The sequence below is a fragment of the Danio rerio genome, chromosome 5 (genome assembly GCF_049306965.1).
Source record: "Danio rerio strain Tuebingen ecotype United States chromosome 5, GRCz12tu, whole genome shotgun sequence".
NCBI lineage: Eukaryota > Metazoa > Chordata > Actinopteri > Cypriniformes > Danionidae > Danio > Danio rerio.
The window spans coordinates 75477501-75497722 of NC_133180.1; the positions used below are offsets into that span (position 1 = coordinate 75477501).

Below are 20222 nucleotides of genomic sequence, written 5' to 3' on the forward strand. Positions count from 1 at the left end.
ACAAAACAAGCGTGAAGTGTTGCTTTTATAGTTTGCTGCAGTGAAGTTTTGTTTTCATTTTCTCTCTTTGAGAGCTCAGCTGGAGTCACGTGTGGATTAACAGTGTACGCGACGCTCGACAACAATAACTTATTATTGTTTACCTGAGAGCTGTTCTCATCTGCAAACGCTGAGATCCGGATTCGCTTGTAGTCTTCTCTTCATAAAGACGCGGCTCTAGTTGCTGGTGATTGTCCTGTCTCTACAGATTTGGTAAGTGAGCGACCAGTGCTCTTTGTTTATTCAGTTTGTTCGTATCGAACTAACTCTTGCACCGAGTGTAAACATGTTAGCACCACAACCAAACTTTTTTTTGTGGCCGGAATAACACACGCGGCTTTCTGATGCTACCTGCCGTGTGCATCTAAGTTTCCGGGAAATGCTGAGTTTTTTTTCTCTCATTCGCCGTGCGGTATCAAACATTGCATGAAAAATACACACTTAGAGCAGATCCTCGAATCAAATATCACGTTTGTCGGGAGGGACATGAATGAATTCCCTGAATGAAAGAGGCAAACTGCAGTTAAAGTCCACCATTTAATAATTTGGCAAATAATTCGACTACAGATCTCCATGTAAACACCATCACTTTCTTCCGTGTGTTTGTGTTTATTTTGACTCTGAAACTCGCGCGTGCCCAAATAGACACTCCCATACCATCCCACTTTAGTTCCTCCGACACTCCCCCCTAAACGGAGATGGACACGCCCACTTATCTGACTTTTTCCAAAGTAGAGGTGTGAAAACACCCTGCTGAAACGAGGGGGTTTCATGGCCCTTTAATGCATACTCCAGCATACTGTTGTACTAACTATGGTTAACTATTAAACTATAACAAAAACTGCAGTAAACATTAGTTTTTACTACAGTAACCTGTGGTGTACTGTAGTGTTATAAACCCTAGTTTTAGAAAACTACAGTATTGGGTTATCTATTAATATTATTAATGTGTGTTACCAAAGCTATAAAATAACCACAACAGATTAATTCAAGTTCTTTACATTCATTCATTCATTCATTTTCCTTTGGCTTAGTCCCTGTCGCCACAACGGAATGAACCACCAACTATTCCAGCATATGTTTTACGCAGCGGAAACCTTTTTTAGCCGCAGCCCAGTACTGGGAAACACCCATACACACTCATTTACACACACACTCATACACTACACCCAATTTAGTTCATCAGTTCACCTATAGCGCATGTGTTTGGACTGTGGGGGAAACCGGAGCACACAGAGGAAACCCACGCCAACACCGAGAACATGCAAACTAAACACAGAAATGCCAACTAGCCCAGTCGGGACTCGAATCAGCGACCTTCTTGCTGTGAGGCGACAGTGCTAACCACTGAGCCACCCGTAAGTTCTTTACTACAGTATTTTTTCATGTAGGTGAAGGAGCGATAATCTTTACTGAACGTGTTGAACTTACTTTAGAGAAAACTTTCATGACGTAGCAGAGGATCTTCACTCGAGCGTCAATGGCAGCGTATGACGCCAGCAACTGTGTGTTGTGCAAAGCCTGAGGAAATACAATCAAACACACACACACACACACATTTAATTCATGTTTTTCAATTCTACTCTCTACAATCAAGAGATAATACTCTCTATTTCAATAAGTACTGTTTCTAGATTTCCTAAGTCCCGTAAGGTGCTTTGAGATCTGCTTTTTATTCGATGTTTTACTTGATTAACTTGCATGGATTATTCGTACACCTTAAGGTTAACAATGCGAGCTAGCAAAATAAACATTGTAGATTTTGATGCCATGCAGACTTAGGAAGTAACAAAATGACAAATAATATACACACACCGGCCAATTTATTAGGTACACCTCACTAGTGCTGGGTTGGACCCCCTTTTGCCTTGAGAACTGCCTTATTCCTTCGTGGCGTAGATTCAACAAGGTACTAGAAATATTCCTCTGAGAATTTGCTCCATATTGACATGATAGCACTGGTGACTGTGGAGGCCATTTGAGTACAGTGAACTCATTGTCATGTTCAAGAAACCAGCCTGAGATGATTCACGCTTTGACATGGTGTGTTATTCTGCTGGAAGTAGCCATCAGAAGATGAGTACACTGTGGTTATAAAGGGATGGCCATGTTCAGCAGTAATACTCAGGTAGGTTGTGGCATTGACACAATGCTCAATTGGTACTAATGAGCCCATGAAAATCTCCCCCACACCATTACACCACCACCACCAGCCTGAACCGTTGATCCAAGGCAGGATGGATCCATTTCAAGGTTGTTGTGTGTTCAGAGATGCTCTTCTACAGACCTCGGTTGTAACGAGTGCTGTTAACATTCTATAAATGACCAGTCTGGCCATTCTCCTCTGACATCAACAAGGCATTTACGCCCACAGAACTGCCGCCCACTGGATATTTTCTCTTTTTCAGACCATTCTCTGTAAATCCTAGAGATGGTTGTGCGTGAAAATCCCAGTAGAACAGCAGTTTCTGAAATACTCAGACCAACCCGTCTGGCACCAACAACCATGACATGTTCAAAGTCACTTAAATCGCCTTTCTTTCCCATTCTGATGCTCTGTTTGAACTGCAGCAGATCTTCTTGACCATGTCTACATGCCTAAATGCTTTGAGATGCTGCCATGTGATTAGAAATTTACTTTCTTTAACGAGCAGTTGAACAGGTGTACATAATAAAGTGGCCAGTGAGTGTGTGTGTGTGTGTGTGTGTGTGTGTGTGTGTATGTATATATATATATATATATATATATATATATATATATATATATATATATATATATATATATATATATATATATATATATATATAAAACATGCTAATCTCATCATTTAATATTAGGAATAAATACACCAAAATAAAAAACAATCTTTTTTTTTCCTAAATCTATCAGCAGTACAGGGAATGTTTATGTGTATACTTTAACATTTGGATGTTAAAATTTGATGTCAAGCTCGAAATGATTAAGCATAAAGTGTCATGAAGTGTCTTGTAAACACAGTGGGTGTGAAACATTATCTTTTCAGAGCAGGAGTGGGCTGTAGCTATCATTATTAAAAGGCATTCGTTTTAGCACACGAGACGAGAGCACATTGTAACAGCTAAACTATGAACGAAAAGTGTTGTGATGCACCATGCAGTCATAACAAATCCAAATACAACTTATTTAACATCTTGTACAGTTCAAAACAGTGTATAAGATGATGCACTAGCTGTGTTTAATGATTTAATAAAATGCATGAGCAAACAAGGATCTGTCATAAACTTTTCAATGCAAAAAAATTCTTAATGAAAAAATAATGCTCTATTGCAAAGATTGATCTGGACTTCCACAAAACACTGTTTGGACATATAAACACGCTTATCTCCTCACCAGAGTATTGTACAGGCTTATATCTCCTTCTAGTCCAGTTTTGGTGTGGTAAAACTTCACAATTGGGACTTTCGCTGTAGTAATAGGAAGGATGTTTCTCAGGCCTGAAATCAATGAATAAATAAACACGGCAGAGGAAAAGAGATGTGGTTAAAACCAATACATTTTACCAACATACACTTTAAGGGGCCTAAAATGTCTCAAAAATGAACTATTTAATTCATAATTAGCGAATGAAATGAGTTTCTGTCCCTAATATTCATGTAAAAAGCAGGTCACTGTGAAACTACAACCTGAACACTGAAACTGAGGCCTTACCGTGGTGTTTGCGCAGCGCTTTAGCAAGACTCTCAATAATAGCCATGGAGTCCAAGCCCTGTCAGAGGATAATGATAACATAATGAACATATATTCAATATAGCAATAAAAGCGTTATATTCCTGCACACACGCTGCATAGATTAGGGTTTTGCAGTCCATTTGCTTGGAATGGTACACAAAAAATAAATATATATATATATCCGTAAATTAGCATTTTTCCGTATTTTGTAATTTTTTTTTTTTTCCCTGCTTATTTATGATTTTGAGTTGCATTATGTAATCTTGATCGTTCTTCCAACAACTTTTAACCTTGAAAAGTTACAAATAAACTTTTATTAACATGTTTGATAGTTTGCAGTGCTATATTGTCCTGGTTGGTGTTGTATATCATGCCAGCGGTCCTTAAAAAAAACCAGGCCGTGGACTGGTACCGGTCAGTGGATCAATTGGCACCAGGCCGCACAAGAAATCATTAATTATTTCCTTTTATTTATAATCAGAGTGTTAACGATCTATTATTTTGCAAAAACTGTCACTTGAGTGCCCAAATTTAACCCACGAGCAGCAAAATGAGTAAGAAACAGACGTCTTTGGAAGGTTTCATTGCTAAGGGGAAAATGCAGTGAACGACCCACGAACTGCCAAGGAATAGATCCGCAACCCATTTGTAAACAAATCATGTGAATCCAGCACAAATCTACAGTTTGCACAAGTTCATTGCACCCAAAGGAAGTGCGCGGCACGCTCGCACCTTCCAGACGCACACAGTTGAATGACACAGAACACAAAAACACAGTGCCTTTTGAATTTTGAATTTTCTCCCTAAAAAAAAAGAGTTACAGCAATGTTTTGTCAGCTTGTCATTCTCTAAGAAAACAGTTAATGGTCAGCAACCTACACCCCCCCACCCAACAACATTAACCCTACAATGGCTGTTCAATAATGATATAAACAGACAATAATAGTAGATTAGAAAAGAGTAAATAAGAATATAATTAACTTCACATTTTTGCTTTTTATATCCAATAATATGACAATACAGATCCAAATTTAGTTTTTAGGACAGTTCATATATAATTTGATGTTTAACAGATTCAGGAATTTCTCACAGTATTTCCTATTATATTTTTTCTTCTGGAGAAAGTCTTTTTTTTTTTACTTCGGCTAGAATAAAAGCAGTTCTAATTATTTTTTAAAGCATTTCAAGTTCAATATTATTAGCCCCTTTAGGCAATATTTGTTTTGGATTGTCAACAGAGCAAACCAGTTATACAATGACTTGCCTAATTAACCTAGTTAAGCCTTTAAATGCCACTTAGGAGTATTTAGTCAAATATTATTTACTGTCTTCATGGCAAAAATAAAATAAATCAGTTATTAGAAATGAGTTATTAAAACTGTTATGTTTAGAAATCAGTTGAAAAAAAGTATCTCTGTTAAACAAGGGGGCTAATAATTCTGACTTCAACTGTATTTATATAAATTAATGTAACTACATATATATATATATATAAATATATATATATATATTATATATATTAGTGATTGCACTTTACCATTGCTGTGTCGTGGCCTTCTAAAGTCATGCAGATGTCCAAATCACTCTGTTTAAAGCCAAAGCCATTTTTTGATGAGCCAAATAAAACCAACTTTGCTCCTGTCGAAACAAAATACATCAACAAATAAGCTTTAAAAAGGCAAGGCAAGTTTATTTATATTAAACACAATGGCAAATGCTTTGCATAACCAAGAATAAAATCAACATAAATTACAAGTACAAGAAATAAAAACAGCAAAGATTAAAAACAGAATGAAATGTGTTTTAACGGAATGAAAAAGAAAAAAACAACACGAAACGGCACAAATTCAAGTAGACGGATGTAGGCATGGACCGGTATAAGATTCTGGCGGTATGATAACCTTGGATAAAATTATCACAGTTTCACGTTATTGTGATTACTGCTCTAAAATCTATTCTTTTTAAATGTCTGAGTAAAAAAACAAACCTTTTTCCCCTTGAACACAATATACTTTAATTTGAGAAACATTTAAAGTATTTTGGAGCAGTAAACATGTCAGGCTAAAGAATTCAAATTAATTTTTGACTTCTGCTGTCTTCATTTGTTTTAAATACAGACTTTTTTGCAATTTAAAACTGCAAATTGGAGATGTTTTCTGCTGGAGATACTGCTGTCCTAAATAACCAAAAAAAATGTAAATAAAACAATCTTACTCATACTTTAGAAACGGTATAGCAGAAAATTTTTGCGGTTTTAAAACCTTGACATTTCCAAACCGCGGTATACCGTGAACAAGGTTATCGTACCATGCCTAGACGGACGCCATAATGTTCAACGTAATCTACCAAAGACATTGAAAGATGACAGAACGCAGCTTTACCTGGCACTTGACATCTCAAGAATGACTCAAAATCTTGTAAAATATGTTCTCTGACTTTTAACTCCACGTCATCTGGTGCGAAGTCACCTAAAAAAAAAAACGACAACAAAATGGTTAAAGTAACATTTCCGCTGTTAAAGTGAAGCACACTCCATAATAAATGCAGCTTATTGTTGATAAGCCGTGCTGGGCATTTCACTCTGTCTCAAGCTGAACGCTGTCAACCAATCGTAACCGTCATCGGTCCAATCAGTGCAGATTAACCTCACACAAAGGAGGGGTTTGGCAACAAATGAATCACTGAACGAATCATATGGGAGTTGCTGGGATAAATAGATAAAAATATATGCAGATTATATTTATTAATGAAATTAATTATTATTTTAAATTAATTATTAATTTATTAATGAAAGTGTTTTTTGATTTTGCTTGCATATCAGCCTGTTTTTGGAGACCCTTAAAATCAAAATATGACCCTTTTTAATGTATAATAGGGGCTTTAATAAATCCATATGAAACAGTCCTTTAAAAGTGACGTCATATCTTTAGTTTCACGCTCAGGCGCGCTTTGCGCTCGCACTACAAAGCCCAAACCAAAGCCCAACCGAACCGCGCTCGGGCACACCACCTCCAACAGAGCCACGGGCGATCAACTGAACAGCGCCTGGGCCTGATTCAGAGCACTCACACTTGTCAAACGAACCAGGAAACGTACTTGGGCACGGTTCGGATAGCATAGTGTGGGTGCACCCTAAATATATCTGTAAAGTCTCGCAACAGCATTAATCAAACCTGTATTTCATCCCCTGGTTTAGCTAATAAAGCAACAATAATGATTCCCAGCATACGTACGGTAGCACTGCTCACAGACGTCACTGAGAATCTTCTGGAAGTCTCGAGTCATGGGAGGAAGGCGCTCCAACTCCACTCGCTGGAAGTCTTCGGGACAGTCCTGCTTCAAATGTCCATCGCTCTTACAGACGCCGCAGATCTGAACCGGCGACTAACAGAGAGAACAAACAAACTTCTGAATAGCTAAACGGGCAAATTGATGCTTTCTCATCTATTCAGATGAGAAATGCTGCACATTTACCTTGCCATCAGTGAAAAACCGCTTGTTGAAGACGTAATGAAAGCTTTCGGAGTCTGACTGTGTTCCTGCAGTTGACTCCGCTTTGGTGGACTCTGCTTTGGGTTTGCTAGGGACAGTTTCTGCCTCTTCCGGATCTCCATCAGAGAGTACATCATCGCTCATCTCACGCTCAAAGGGGAAGATCTCATCGCCCGAATGTTCACAGCCAGATTCATCTAGATCCACATCATCATCGTCTTCATCTTCTTCCTCATCTTCACCCTATTGAAGAACACATTTTAATTTCTGCATGCTACTTTTCAGAGACCCCCTCAAATGCAAAAAACGTTATCTTCAGCATTTCACGAAGCAGTTAAGATGAAATTACAGTCTAATCTAAAAATATTTTATTCTTCTTTAATTGACAATTGCTCACAATGAAGAGCGCTTGTGTGTTTGACCTATCGGCTATTAAAAACTAGCCTAGAGTGCCATCTACTGTTAAAAACCAGCCTAGACCACTATCTGCTGTTGAAAACTAGCCTAGAGCACCATCTCCTGTTGAAAACTAGGCTAGAGCGACACCTGCTGTTAAAAACTAGCCTAGAGCACCATCTGCTGTTAAAAACTAGCCTAGAGCGACACCTGCTGTCGAAAACTAGCCTAGAGCAATACCTCCTACCGAAAACTAACCTAGAGCACCATCTGCTGTTGAAAACTAACCTAAAGCGACACCTGTTGTCGAAAACTAACCTAGAGCACCATCTGCTGTTAAAAACTAGCCTAGAGCGATAGCTGCGGTCAAAAACTAGCCTAGAGCGACACCTGCTGTCAAAAACTAGCCTAGAGCGACACCTGCAGTCAAAAACTAGCTTTGAGCGACACCTGCTGTGAAAAACTAGCCTAGAGCAACACCAGTTGTTGAAAACTAGAGCGACGGTGTAGAGCATCACCTGCTTTCGAAAACTAGCCTAGAACCCTGTCCACTGGTAAAAACTAGCCTAGAGCAACGTTTGCTGGTAAAAACTAGCCTAGAGCGCCGTCTGCTGTTCAAAAACTAGCCTAGAGCATCATCTGCTGTTCATAAACTAGCCTACAGCGCCGTCTGCTGTTTAAAAACTAGCCTAGAGCGCAGACTGCTGTTAAAAACTAGTCTAGAGCACCATCTACTGTTAAAAACTAGCCTAGAGCGACAGCCTAGAGCGACACTTGCTGTCAAAAACAATCCTATAGTGCAGTCCACTGGTAAAAACTAGTCTAGAGAGCTGTCTGCTGTTAAAATCTAGCCTAGAGCGCCGTCTGCTGTTAAAAATGAGCCTAGAGCACCATCTGTTGTTAATAACTATATTAGAGCACCATCTGCTGTTAAAAACTAGCCTACAGCGCCATCTGCTTTTAAAAACTAGCCCAGAGCGCCATCTGCTTTTTAAAAACTAGCCTAGAGCGCCTTCTGCTGTTAAAACCTAGCCTAAAGCGCCATCTGCTGTTTACTATACTAGCCTACAGTACATAATTCTTACTACAGTAAACTGGTATACAGTAGCAGACGATTACAGTATTGGGTCATTTGTTTATTTTCCTATTGTTGTTGTGTTAGCATAGCATAAACAAAATGATCACAGATTAATTCCAGTACTTTACTACATACGTAAAACTATGGTTCAAAAACAATGACCATTTACTATAGTATTTTTTCATGTGGATCAATATCGGCACACCTCACTGTCCTCGTCCTCCTCATCGTCCTGCTCGATCAAGCAGTCTGAATCCTCCAGATCTTCAGCACTGTGTGGACTGGATTTGACACGAGGCCCGTTCAGACCCTCAGATGACACTTTTGCGCTCTTCTTCACTGAATCAGCATGGTTCACACTCACAGATCGACTGCTTGTGCTCATTTTCCCCGCTGTGCTTTTTGAAGGAGAAGCAAAGTACTTGTAAGTTGTTTTGAGGCAATGCAACAAATAATCAAACATCGTCTGACTGTTCAACGTCCGAGCCACGTTCCTCTGGACGGTGAATGGATCTGAGAAGAAAACAAAGACAAACATTACACTATACACTTATTGAATACATAAACAAATACTATAGTACAAATACTAGTGTTTTTAAACCAGACTGTAGCACATTTTATTATACAACAGTTCTGTCTGGTTCTTGAATCCGATTGGCTGATAGCTGTGCGGTATTCTGCAAATAACAGCACTCGTTAAGCTTCTTAAGTCTTCACCCTTGTGTGTTACTCCGCCCACATAGAGCAACAAGCAGAGGACACTCTACAGTTTGACAGCTGTTGGACAACAATGTACTTTCAAGGCTTTTTAAGTCGAGAATGTAGTTGTTTAGACCAGGGGTTCTCAAACTTTTCAGCCCGGGACCCCCAAAATAACAATGCCAATGACTCGCGACCCACACTATTTTCGGAAGTGGTTATAATCATATAAAAGTCTTACACAAACTAATAGACTTACATAAACACAAGCATATTGACAGCACAAAAAAAACGCAACAGTCTAACAACCATATCCTTTTTTATTATTATTATTATTTAATATTAACCACACTTAATGAGACTGGTGGGCATGTTGTTAGCATTTAAATAAACTGCTATCGCTAATTTAAATGTGTCTTTAACATGCTTAAATGTAACTAACACCAATTACCATGTCCCACAAAACATTAGCATGTTTTAATACATTAAACGCCGATACCATATTTTGCTTTGCTAATATGAAGTAGCATGTTGCTAGCATGTTTCTGATACATTGCTAATAAATGTTAAAATGTTGTTACATGTTGCTTCCATATTTTGCTTTGCTAATATGAACTAGCACGTTAATAACTAGCACTGCTAATAAATGTTATTGTATCGTTTACATGTTTAATGTGCCTGACATTTATAAACGCGTTACTAGCATGTTTAATAGGTTGCTAGCATTCTTTTAGCATGATTCGGCATGTTTTTTAGCATGATTTCTCAAGCCAAGATGTGATCAGTACCTTCTATTGCAATCCTCTTTTTGGGCCAGTCTTTTAGATCCCGCCACAGCTCTCCGTTTGTGCGCACGCTAATGATTTTCTCAGGTATTTGGAATTCCAGTGCGTAATACCGTAGCAGCTCAATCCAAAGCTTTCCTAACAGCACAGGACTTCGGCTTTTGAAAGCCAGCGGAGCCTGTTAGAAAGATAAATCAAGACCAAGTCAAAATACTGACGTAATTTTGTTACGGAAACTAAAATAATGTGTAAAATGTGCTTGGAACATATTGGCTGCTATTGTCAAAAACCCTTACAGCATGGAAAATGCACATTTTATCAGCACAGGCTCACATTTAATTGGAATACAAATGTAAAACATATAAAATGGGAATAATTGGGACCAAACTCACCTTTCCCTTCTTGACGGCTTTGTCTTTATCTAGTGATGAATCATTTGTTTGGTCATAAACCCAAAGCACGTGTCCTTTTTCAACCCCGGTTAGGGAGAAACTCTTGAGTTTACTCAAGGGAAAACCCTAAAACAAGAAACAGCATCAGTCTCATCATCTCATGACGGATGCTTAACAAGAAACAAATCCTAAACTACTTAAAACAAAACGGCATAATGCATAACAGCAGTTTATATGTTGTATTTTAAAGCTAGAGTTTTCATATATTTATACAACAGTTCTGCCTGGTTCTTGAATCTGATTGGCTGACAGCCGTGCAATATTCTGCCATAACAGCACTCGAACAGCCTCTTAACCCTTGTGTATTACTCCACCTACATACAGCGACAAACAGAGGAATAATCTCACTACAGTTTGACAAATATTGCAGCTGTTAGACAACATAATGTATTTTTAGGCTTTTTTTAAAGTCGAGAATGTAGTTGTTTAGATGGCATCTATGCAGTTTATTTATAAGGACAGTGCCTATTTTAAAATATTTATAATTTCGGAGCTTCAGCGCATTGGCCGCCATCAGCTTGTCTGAGCAGAGCAAAAAAAGTGACGATTGATGTTCCACCACAAGATGGCGGCAGAGACCGCATAAGTCCTTAGATGGAAAAACAACAGCATTTAGTCAGCGTACGTTTCAAACTACAGCTGATCAAATCATTATAAAACAGGTAAGTGACACTAAGTCGATCTCTCTCTTTTGTATATTGTTGTGCTGTGTTCATACCATAGTAATCTGGTAGTATTTGGTTTGCTTTGGGTTTTTCGGGGTTAACTATTGTGATTTCAACAGGGGAATACTGGAAAATCTCTGTAGACTGATGGCATTTCATGCTGTTCAGCCTTATAATCTTAAATTGAGCAAAATCCCCTGTTTTGTCATCACTTTAGACATTACGCTAGAGAATCATTCAAACATTAGCTCGACAATGACGTTGCTGAATTAGTAATGGCTTCTGCTGTTCTGACGTCAGCTGCAGATGTGAATGAATGGCGGAAGAAAGTAGTTCCTCATACAAAATGGTTTTGAGACTCTCCGTGTTTGATTTTCTTTTTTATATACACGATTATGCCGTCGAACTGTTGTATAAACGCAGTATTAAACGAGCAGCAGTGCCATATGGCTGTATATCATCACTGGTAGAGCACTAAGGCCTTGAGCCAACACACCTTTCACCAGTGCCAATATACAGCCATATCGCACTGCTACTCGTGTGATATTGCTCATATATTATATATTACAATGGTGCAAAAGTTTAGTTAAAACACAATATTATCAGTATTTTGAATACTTTTGCAAACAAAAATTAGTTTGATAAATATTTAAAAAAATTATAAAAACAAAAGATAATGTCATAATTATAATCTTTAAACAATATCAAATCACTTTTATATTTTAATATAATTTTATATAATTGTATATTTATGCAACAGTAATTTACCAACACTCTGAAATTAACAAACATAAGAAGCTTCAGTTAAAACTAATCAAAATACTGGAAGAAAAAACAAAACAATTTTGGCTAAACACAACTGACGTAATATCAAAAAATAAGATTCTTTACTCTCTATGAAGATGCAGTAATAATGCATCAGTCCTACTGTAAAAATAAAACTGATGCATTAATGTTGGACCACACACACACAGACTTGTTCTATATCCTGGTAAGGACTTTCATAGACACAATGATGTTTCTTTCTACTATACAAGCCATATATACTGGGAGCTGCAACTCTCACATGGTCGCCCACTGAAGCTAAGCAGGGCTGTGCCTGGTCAGTACCTAGATGGGAGACCATATGGGAACGCTAGGTGAGACCAGCAGGGGGTGCTCAACTTAATGTCCTAAGTCCCCAGTATATTGATAGGGACTCTATACTGCTGTTTCGTCTTTCGGGTGAGACATTAAACTGACTCTCTGTGGTCATTCTCTTCCAAAAAAAACCCGGCATCCTGGCCAAATGTGCCCACTGGCCTCCTAATTATCCCCATATCATAATAAGCTTCATCTCCTCTCCACCAATCAGCTGGTGTGTGGTTTGGCGCAATATGGCTGCCATCACGTCATCTAGGTGGATGCTGCACACTGGTGGTGGATGAGGAGATTCCCACCAATGTGTAAAGTGCTTTGAGCGTCCAGAAAAGTGCTACATAAATGTAAGGAATTATTCTTAAATTCTCTCCCTGTACTCCTAAACGATCTACATTTCTACATTTAAAATACTTCATTCTTTGTGATTTATGAGCACGTTTACCAATGAGGACCTCAATTTTGGTCTCCACAGTAACACAAGTCCCTATGAGTCTAATGTGCATTCAGGTTTAAGTCCCCATCGGGATATAAAAACAAGTAGACACACACCATAGATTCTAGGTATGTCGGTAAGATGGGCTCCTTGCGTCGCTGCAGGAAACTGATGACCATGAGAGCAAAGCAATATGAAGGGAGTCCACCTTCTTCCATCTGGTCCACACAGCAAATCTAATACACAAAACCATGTACATTATCAACATGCATGAATATATAGAGGTAACATTCTGCACAGTGTATTGGAGTGATGGCTGCTTTCAATACACTGCTTCATGAAGCTTTAAAATGAACAAATCTTGTTTCGAATCAATGGTTCAGAGCACATATCAAATGGAAAAGTTCACGTGATCACAGTAAACAAGACTTCGGTACTTTATTACTGTTGATGAACATATCAAAAATGTAACGGTTCTCCAATTAAGAAGATCAGCATTGTATAAAATCAACATCATTCATGCAGATTCACTTATATTGACCCAAAGTGGTGAATGACTGAGCAGGTTTCAGTCTTCATGAGTCTCACCTTTGCCCAGTATCTGAAGCAAATGACCAGCGGGACGAGCTGAGGCTCCAGATCCGCCATCTCTGACAAATACGCTGTTGTCAAACATGCGCTTTCATTGCCTGCACTCACTTTGCAGATTAGTCCACTGTGATGAAAAGCAAAGAAAAAGTGCACAGAAACATACAATATTATTGTTTTACAGTTAAAGACAATACTATTAGCCCTCTTGTAAAATCATAAGACTTAATAGAGAAAAAGATTTATTAAAACATAACAGTTTTCATAACTAATCATTTCGTTTAGTCTTTGCCAAGATAACAGTACATAATTCTTTGAGCAAGACACTATTGTTCAGCTTAACTAGGTTAATTGGGCTTACTAGGCAAGTTATTGGACAACAGTGGATTGTTCTATAGCCAATAGGGGTGTAACGATACACTCAGCTCAGGATACGATGTGTATCACGATATAATGTTCACGACTCGATATGTATCACGATATTTGGAATAAAAATTGAAAATTAAACAGAAATGCAAATTTTACCAAGTAAACTATTTTTTATGTATTTCTTTTGTTTCAACTTGTTAAACTGAACCTTCTTTAAGAAAATAAATTAAACAGGCCTGTCTCTGGTAAATAAAACAATTTAAAAACTTCTTAAAAATATTATTGAAATGACAGAAACCAAATTAAGGAACAATTTAAGTAAAGGTGCAAAAAAAAAAAAAAAAAAAGCTTTCTATTCAATTGAATTTAACAGTAAGAGCTTAAGGCTTTGCTTGCGTTTTTTTGTGTGTGCAAAAAAAAATCCACATTTCCAGGTGTTTAATTCATATTTAATTAAATTCATTTAGAGATATCTCTAATTACAATTGTGACTAGTCAAAACTCATTTAGAGATATCTGCTCATATTTTTCAATGGAAGTCAATGGAGGAATAAGACTAGTCATAATATATTTGCAGATATCTCCAATCTGATTTCGTACTAGTACAATTGTAATTGCAGATATCTCTAATTGTCATTCTGACTAGTCGAATTATAATTATGACTAGTCAAAATATAATTAGAGATATCTCTAAATATATTTATGGATATTCAGAACAAAGGTTTAAATGCTAAAACGGCTTGCCATACGTGCGCGTCTATCAAAGTCCGGCCTCTGTAGTAACAGCTCACGGTCAGCTCACGTCATGTGTGATTTTGCGGCCGCCAATACATCATTATATGAAGACAGAATGTTATTTTATGGTGAATTGTACCTTATAAATACAGTATGTGACTCTTTCAACACCATTAGGAGGTATCCATGTCTCTGTGCAAAGTATGTAAATCACTGAAGACTTTAAAACTTAGGCTATGTTTGACCCAGTATGCGTGTCAAAAAGCGGACGAGTCTAAAGCAATGACTGTACAACCGAAATGTTGCCAGACGTCTGATTTTGAGAGGATGGGCTATCCTCTATTTCAGCTCCACTCATCTTGTCTGCTAACATTACTGCTGCTGCAATCTGAACTCACGTGCGACAGCAGGTGGAACGTAGCTCACGTGCAAACAGCTCAACTAATAAGAGAAAACGGACGTCATATCGTAATCAAATTGTCATAACGCCACGATGCATATTGACATTTTTGCATCGCAATAAATCGTACAACGATAAATCGTTACACCCCTAATAGCCAATCAAAAAAAATAAATAAATTCCTAAGGCGGCTAATAATATCAACATCACCAGTTTATACATTTAAAAATATATATATTTCCTCTTATTCCAGTACAACAACAACAAAAGACTTTTCCAGAAGACCAATATAATAGAAATACAGAGAATATATATTAAAATAATGATGTATTAATTCATTAACACATGTATTAATTTAATAATGATATATTAAAAGGATTTTTAAATTTCACAGAAGGGCAGACGCTGCTTTGACTGACTTCAAAGTTTGAAATGGACTGCATGAACACATTAAATGGACAGTTCACCAAAAAAACATAAGAGAAATGTTCATCATTTACTCAGATATTTTGAGGAATGTTGGAAACCTGTAAATATTGACTACTCTAATATTTGTTTTAGCTACTTTGCAAGTCAATATTCAACAGTTTCCAGCATTCTTCAAAATATCTTTTTTTGTGTTCGACAGAGCAAAAGGTAGAAAAAAAACAGACAGGATTTTCATTTTTGGGTGTACTATCCCTTTCATTTAATCTTAAAAAAATAAATAAAATAAAAACAATGAAACACACCTTGCTTTCTCTTTGCACACAACTACAGGCATCCTCCTATGAAAGTCTCCCTCCACACTGTCAAAAAGAGCTGTGAACATAAAAAAGGCTGTTTTATTCGGTGCATGTACTTTATTGTAAAAGCTTAAGCTGAGTTCAGCCTGCATGATTTTAGCCCTGATTTTGACTCGCCGACAGGTTGAGAAATCGCCAACAAATGCCTGAAATCACAGGCAAATCGGTGCTTGTTCACGTGAGTGACAATCACACAGTATAAACTATCAAGGATGCAATATGAGAGAATCGCAGAGTCGCCGACACACGCTAAATATCTGGAGCTGTCAGCGATTCAAATCATGCCGTGTGAATTGATTTCCGATTGAAAGTAACATTGGTGATTACCTATAGCCAATGAGAGAGCAGTATTACATAGTACAGGTATCAGCATGCCAGCTGGAGGTTGGGGGAGAAGTTAAAGCAGACTCGGGTACGGTTCACAGGTGAGCACCCGAGTTCAGAAGACGCGTTAACACTAGCTAAACGTACTGTACTATATGCTTATTTCACACGGCCGCCATTTTAAAGAACCAAAACGAGGCTGCGGTGGGAAGAAACCCGGAAGTATAGGACCAGCTGGTGCCGAGATTTCAAAATGCAGATATGGTGTAAACATCACTTTAATATTATACAGTAAGTGTTTGTATTTTGTCCCAAGTTGCAAAATTACTGGGTTACTTTCTTCAAAATTGTTTCAGATATCCTGGGGGTCAAGTTAGCTGTTTAATCGCAATCTTTGGTGTTCCCTCTCAGTGTCAACTTTTAAACCGGAGACACGCTGACATTGTGGCTTTTGCCTCTCTTCTCGCTAGGCGCAGAATACTTTTGTCTTGGACCTCCCCACAACCCCCCTCTATTTCATTATGGCTCAAAGATTTGGTCTTCTTTTTAAAACTTGAGAAAATTAAATACAATATCAGAGGTAGGGAAGAGCATTTTTTTGAAAAATGGCAACAATTTATTGCATTCTTTAATCACTTAAAAACCTTAGATGTGGATTGAGTGAAGGTACATGTGTATGTATGTATATGGTTTGTAATTGTAATTTTTTTAATATTATTTTTTTCTGTATTTGTATTTTATTTTATTTATTATTATTATTTTGTTTATTTTATTCATTTATTTATTCATTTGTAAATGTTGATTGTTTTAATTGGGGATTGTTTTGTTTTGTGGATTGTTATAAAATGTAAAATGCTATTTGCAAGAATAAAAATTCCATGACAAAAAAAAAAAAATATTATACAGTAAGTTTAATTTATACTGTTAAAAGCATATTAGGCATCAAACAACATCACAATCTCCTTAGGAGTGATATGCTCAAGTGTCCTCCTGGGCTTCAGTTCATGGCACTAGTTAAACACCGTGGGCACGCTTCCCTGCTTCAGCCTATGTAACCCGGTGAGTGATAAAACACTGCAGTGCTCTGCAGCACACCCTCGTGTTGTCTGTAATAGTGTTGTCAAGGTACTGAAGTTTGAAAACCGTCTATTTCCCTCTAACATGGAAGCGCTGCTGAGCGCGGATGACTCGACTGATCTTCACGGCTGCTTTGCGCTTCGGTCTCTGTGTATCTGTGTTTGCACTCAGTTTACCGCTCTTGAGACTGAAGCGCGAAGCAGCCGTGAAGATCAGTCGAGTCATCAAGCGGATCGCTCGTCTGTGTGTGTGCGCTCGGTAAACAGCGGAGCGTGAACTGATGACCTTCTCGGCCAATCACAATCATTTCTGTTGAGCACGTGAACACAATGGCAAATCAGCGCTGTTTAAGAAAACCATCAACAGTGCCTTAAATGTTAGCGGAATATTCATGTTTTTTCTTTTAATTCAGTATCATGACGAGTCTAATATAGTGAAAGAGTCAGTTTATTAACTTGAGTTTGAAAAATGGCATCTAAAACGCGTGTTTGGGAAAGAAAACGTTGGCTAACTAGTGCCATTTACCTTAGCTGAAAATGAGCTCTGATATGCCTTTTTATTATCCTGAGCTGCTGCTGCGCTGATGGTTGTGGGGAGTGGAGAACATGAGTCTGATTCCAGCGACGCTCCAGGGACAGACGAGTCTTCGCTGAGGCCATCTTCCAGCCTCAACCACGGCGAATGAAGCTCTGCACAAGACTCTTGGCCAGCGGAGAAATTAAAATGGTCGTGCCAAACAGAGTCTGGTTCTCTCAAGGTTTTTTTTCTTCACTCCCATCAGGTGAAGTTTTTTTTCCCTCTCCGCTGTCGCCACTGCCTCGCATGGTTCAGGATTGGTAGAGCTACCCATCGATGAATTGGCTCTTCAGTGTTTGAATTATTTCAGTAATAATTAAATCACACTGAACTGAGCTAAACTGAACTGAACTGAACTTAAACACTAAAACCTGAACCACACTGTTCCAGTTACTATGACCATTTATGTGAAGCTGCTTTGACACAATCTACATTGTAAAAGCGCTATACAAATAAAGCTGAATTGAATTGAATTGAATTATTTTCACCATTCATTCAGAAAGGACCTTCGGGTCACTCTGAAGGCGGAGAAATGATAAATTTGTGTCCCTTTCTCTTCGCTGATAAGATATATAGCCAGCTACACAACATTCCTATGTAACTCCCAATGATACTTCTGGGTTTCTTCCCACCGCAGCATTGATTTCGCTTTTAAAATGGCGGCTGCGTGAAATCAGTCTATGACGTCAAACGTACCCGGGTGCAGACGAAAAGTGCTAGTGTGAAAGCACCCTAAAAAAAAAAAGTTGAGGGGAGATTGTTAATTCTCTTCAAAAGCCAGGTGAGCAACACAAGTTTCTAAAGCTAAAGCTTTTTTTCCATTATGTAGTTAATAACAAAAGATATATTACGGGACCTCGCGTGTTGTCGCGTTTTTTTGGCTGTGAGACGTAGTTTGGACAAAGTTGTCTGTGATTCTTCCTATTGTAAAGTCATGCATTGTGAACTCTCCTGTCGCCGATCCATTCTACAGTGTAGACCAGGGTTTTACAAAGTCTAAGACAGTGGGCCTCCCTTTTGACACAACTTATCCATTGGCGCACCCCTCCTCCCAAACACGCACGCACGCACACACACGCACACACACACACACACATATATATATATATATATATATATATACATACAGTATATATAAAGACACAGACAGATGTCAGACTGTTAACTCACTTTTATCATCATTTATTTTATCATAATAACAAGTATTTTAATATAACTAATAAAACTAGGATGATGGTTCAATATGAATAGAACAGATCCAAGAACTGTCCATCCCAGTCAAAACAGTCGAAGTTTAGCGGGTCTCATGCTGTCATTAGCCAAAATATCTTGACAAACCACACATAAAGGTCGTGGTTCATTAGCTGGTCCTGTCCACGTAAATCATAAACTCAAATACTGATCATCATATCGTCGTCTTTTGGGTTTAAACCCTGAACTTGAAGGCTTTTGTAGCGAGGGGGCGTGGCCGAGAGCTGTGGGAACGGAGTGAGGCCACCGCTTAATAGTGGATACACCTGCGGTGCGCACCTGCCTCGGATCCCACGGAAGGAGCTCTGGATCATAAAAGGAGGAACAAGGGCAGAGGAAGCCGAGAGAGGACCGGACACGGACATATTTTACTTTTGCTTTCAGTTTGACAGCAGTCTCCGAGAGGAGCTGCCGTCCGTTTGTTTTGGTTTAGACGGAGCTACGGTCACTGTCATTAATAAACCACTTTAAAACTGCGTCGGTTCTCCGCCTCCTTCTTCCCGGCGGCCAAAGGGCCGTGAACTTCATTACAGCTTTGAATCGGGGGGGGTCTCAGAAACCGACCCATTGTATTAACAGGCATATACCTGTATTGGCGGGCTTGCCAAACAGAAGCGAATTCACAGCTATGGCCTTCTGGGTAAAAAAGGTTTTCTTATATTTGACGTATAATTTTTTTTTGCTTTGTTTAATTAAAACGTTTTAATATAATAAAAAATACATATAATAATAAAACTTAATAATTATATTTTTATTATATTATATTTTTTCCCGCTACATGCTCTGGCGCCCCCCAGGGGAGGTGCGCCTCACACTTTGAAAACCCCTGGTGTAGACACAGCACCGCCAGTACGCTAGCCCAGATAGTCATGCAGTGTGAAAACATCCGTGACTACTTTGAAAATCACGCAGTCTGAACTCGGCCTTGGAAAGAAGGCAAGATTGTGATCATACTAGTTATTAACTTGACCCCTTAAATGCCCCCAACATAAGAAAAAAAATATTATTTTCATATTTTTATGAAGGCTGTACGGATTTAAGGTACAACGGTTGTCCTTTGGAGCTATAAAACCATTTTTACTCCACAAAAACTACAGACAGACACGCAATAAAAATCTGCTGCTTTAACTTTTATAAAAAGTCTTTCAAAAGATTTTATACACTAATGCAGGTACTTTTACGTTAGAAAATACACCTTTTACTGAAGTCAAAAATGAGAGTTGTCCACT

At 38.2% G+C, this 20222-nt stretch overlaps 1 protein-coding gene across 1 annotated transcript in view; it reads right to left on the reverse strand.

Moving 5' to 3' along the window:
- tut7 (terminal uridylyl transferase 7) overlaps window positions 1–20222 on the reverse strand; it is a 47688-nt gene that overhangs the window by 18193 nt on the left and 9273 nt on the right. The window contains exons 8-20 of the mRNA XM_073951661.1: window positions 15712–15781; window positions 13477–13603; window positions 13005–13124; window positions 10591–10716; window positions 10202–10376; window positions 8920–9227; window positions 7223–7483; window positions 6982–7132; window positions 6130–6216; window positions 5286–5386; window positions 3728–3785; window positions 3410–3513; window positions 1471–1560 (exon numbers count right to left, since the gene is read on the reverse strand). Of these exons, the coding sequence (XP_073807762.1) occupies window positions 1471–1560; window positions 3410–3513; window positions 3728–3785; window positions 5286–5386; window positions 6130–6216; window positions 6982–7132; window positions 7223–7483; window positions 8920–9227; window positions 10202–10376; window positions 10591–10716; window positions 13005–13124; window positions 13477–13603; window positions 15712–15781 (1778 nt within the window). The remainder of the gene's footprint in view (window positions 1–1470; window positions 1561–3409; window positions 3514–3727; window positions 3786–5285; window positions 5387–6129; window positions 6217–6981; window positions 7133–7222; window positions 7484–8919; window positions 9228–10201; window positions 10377–10590; window positions 10717–13004; window positions 13125–13476; window positions 13604–15711; window positions 15782–20222) is intronic.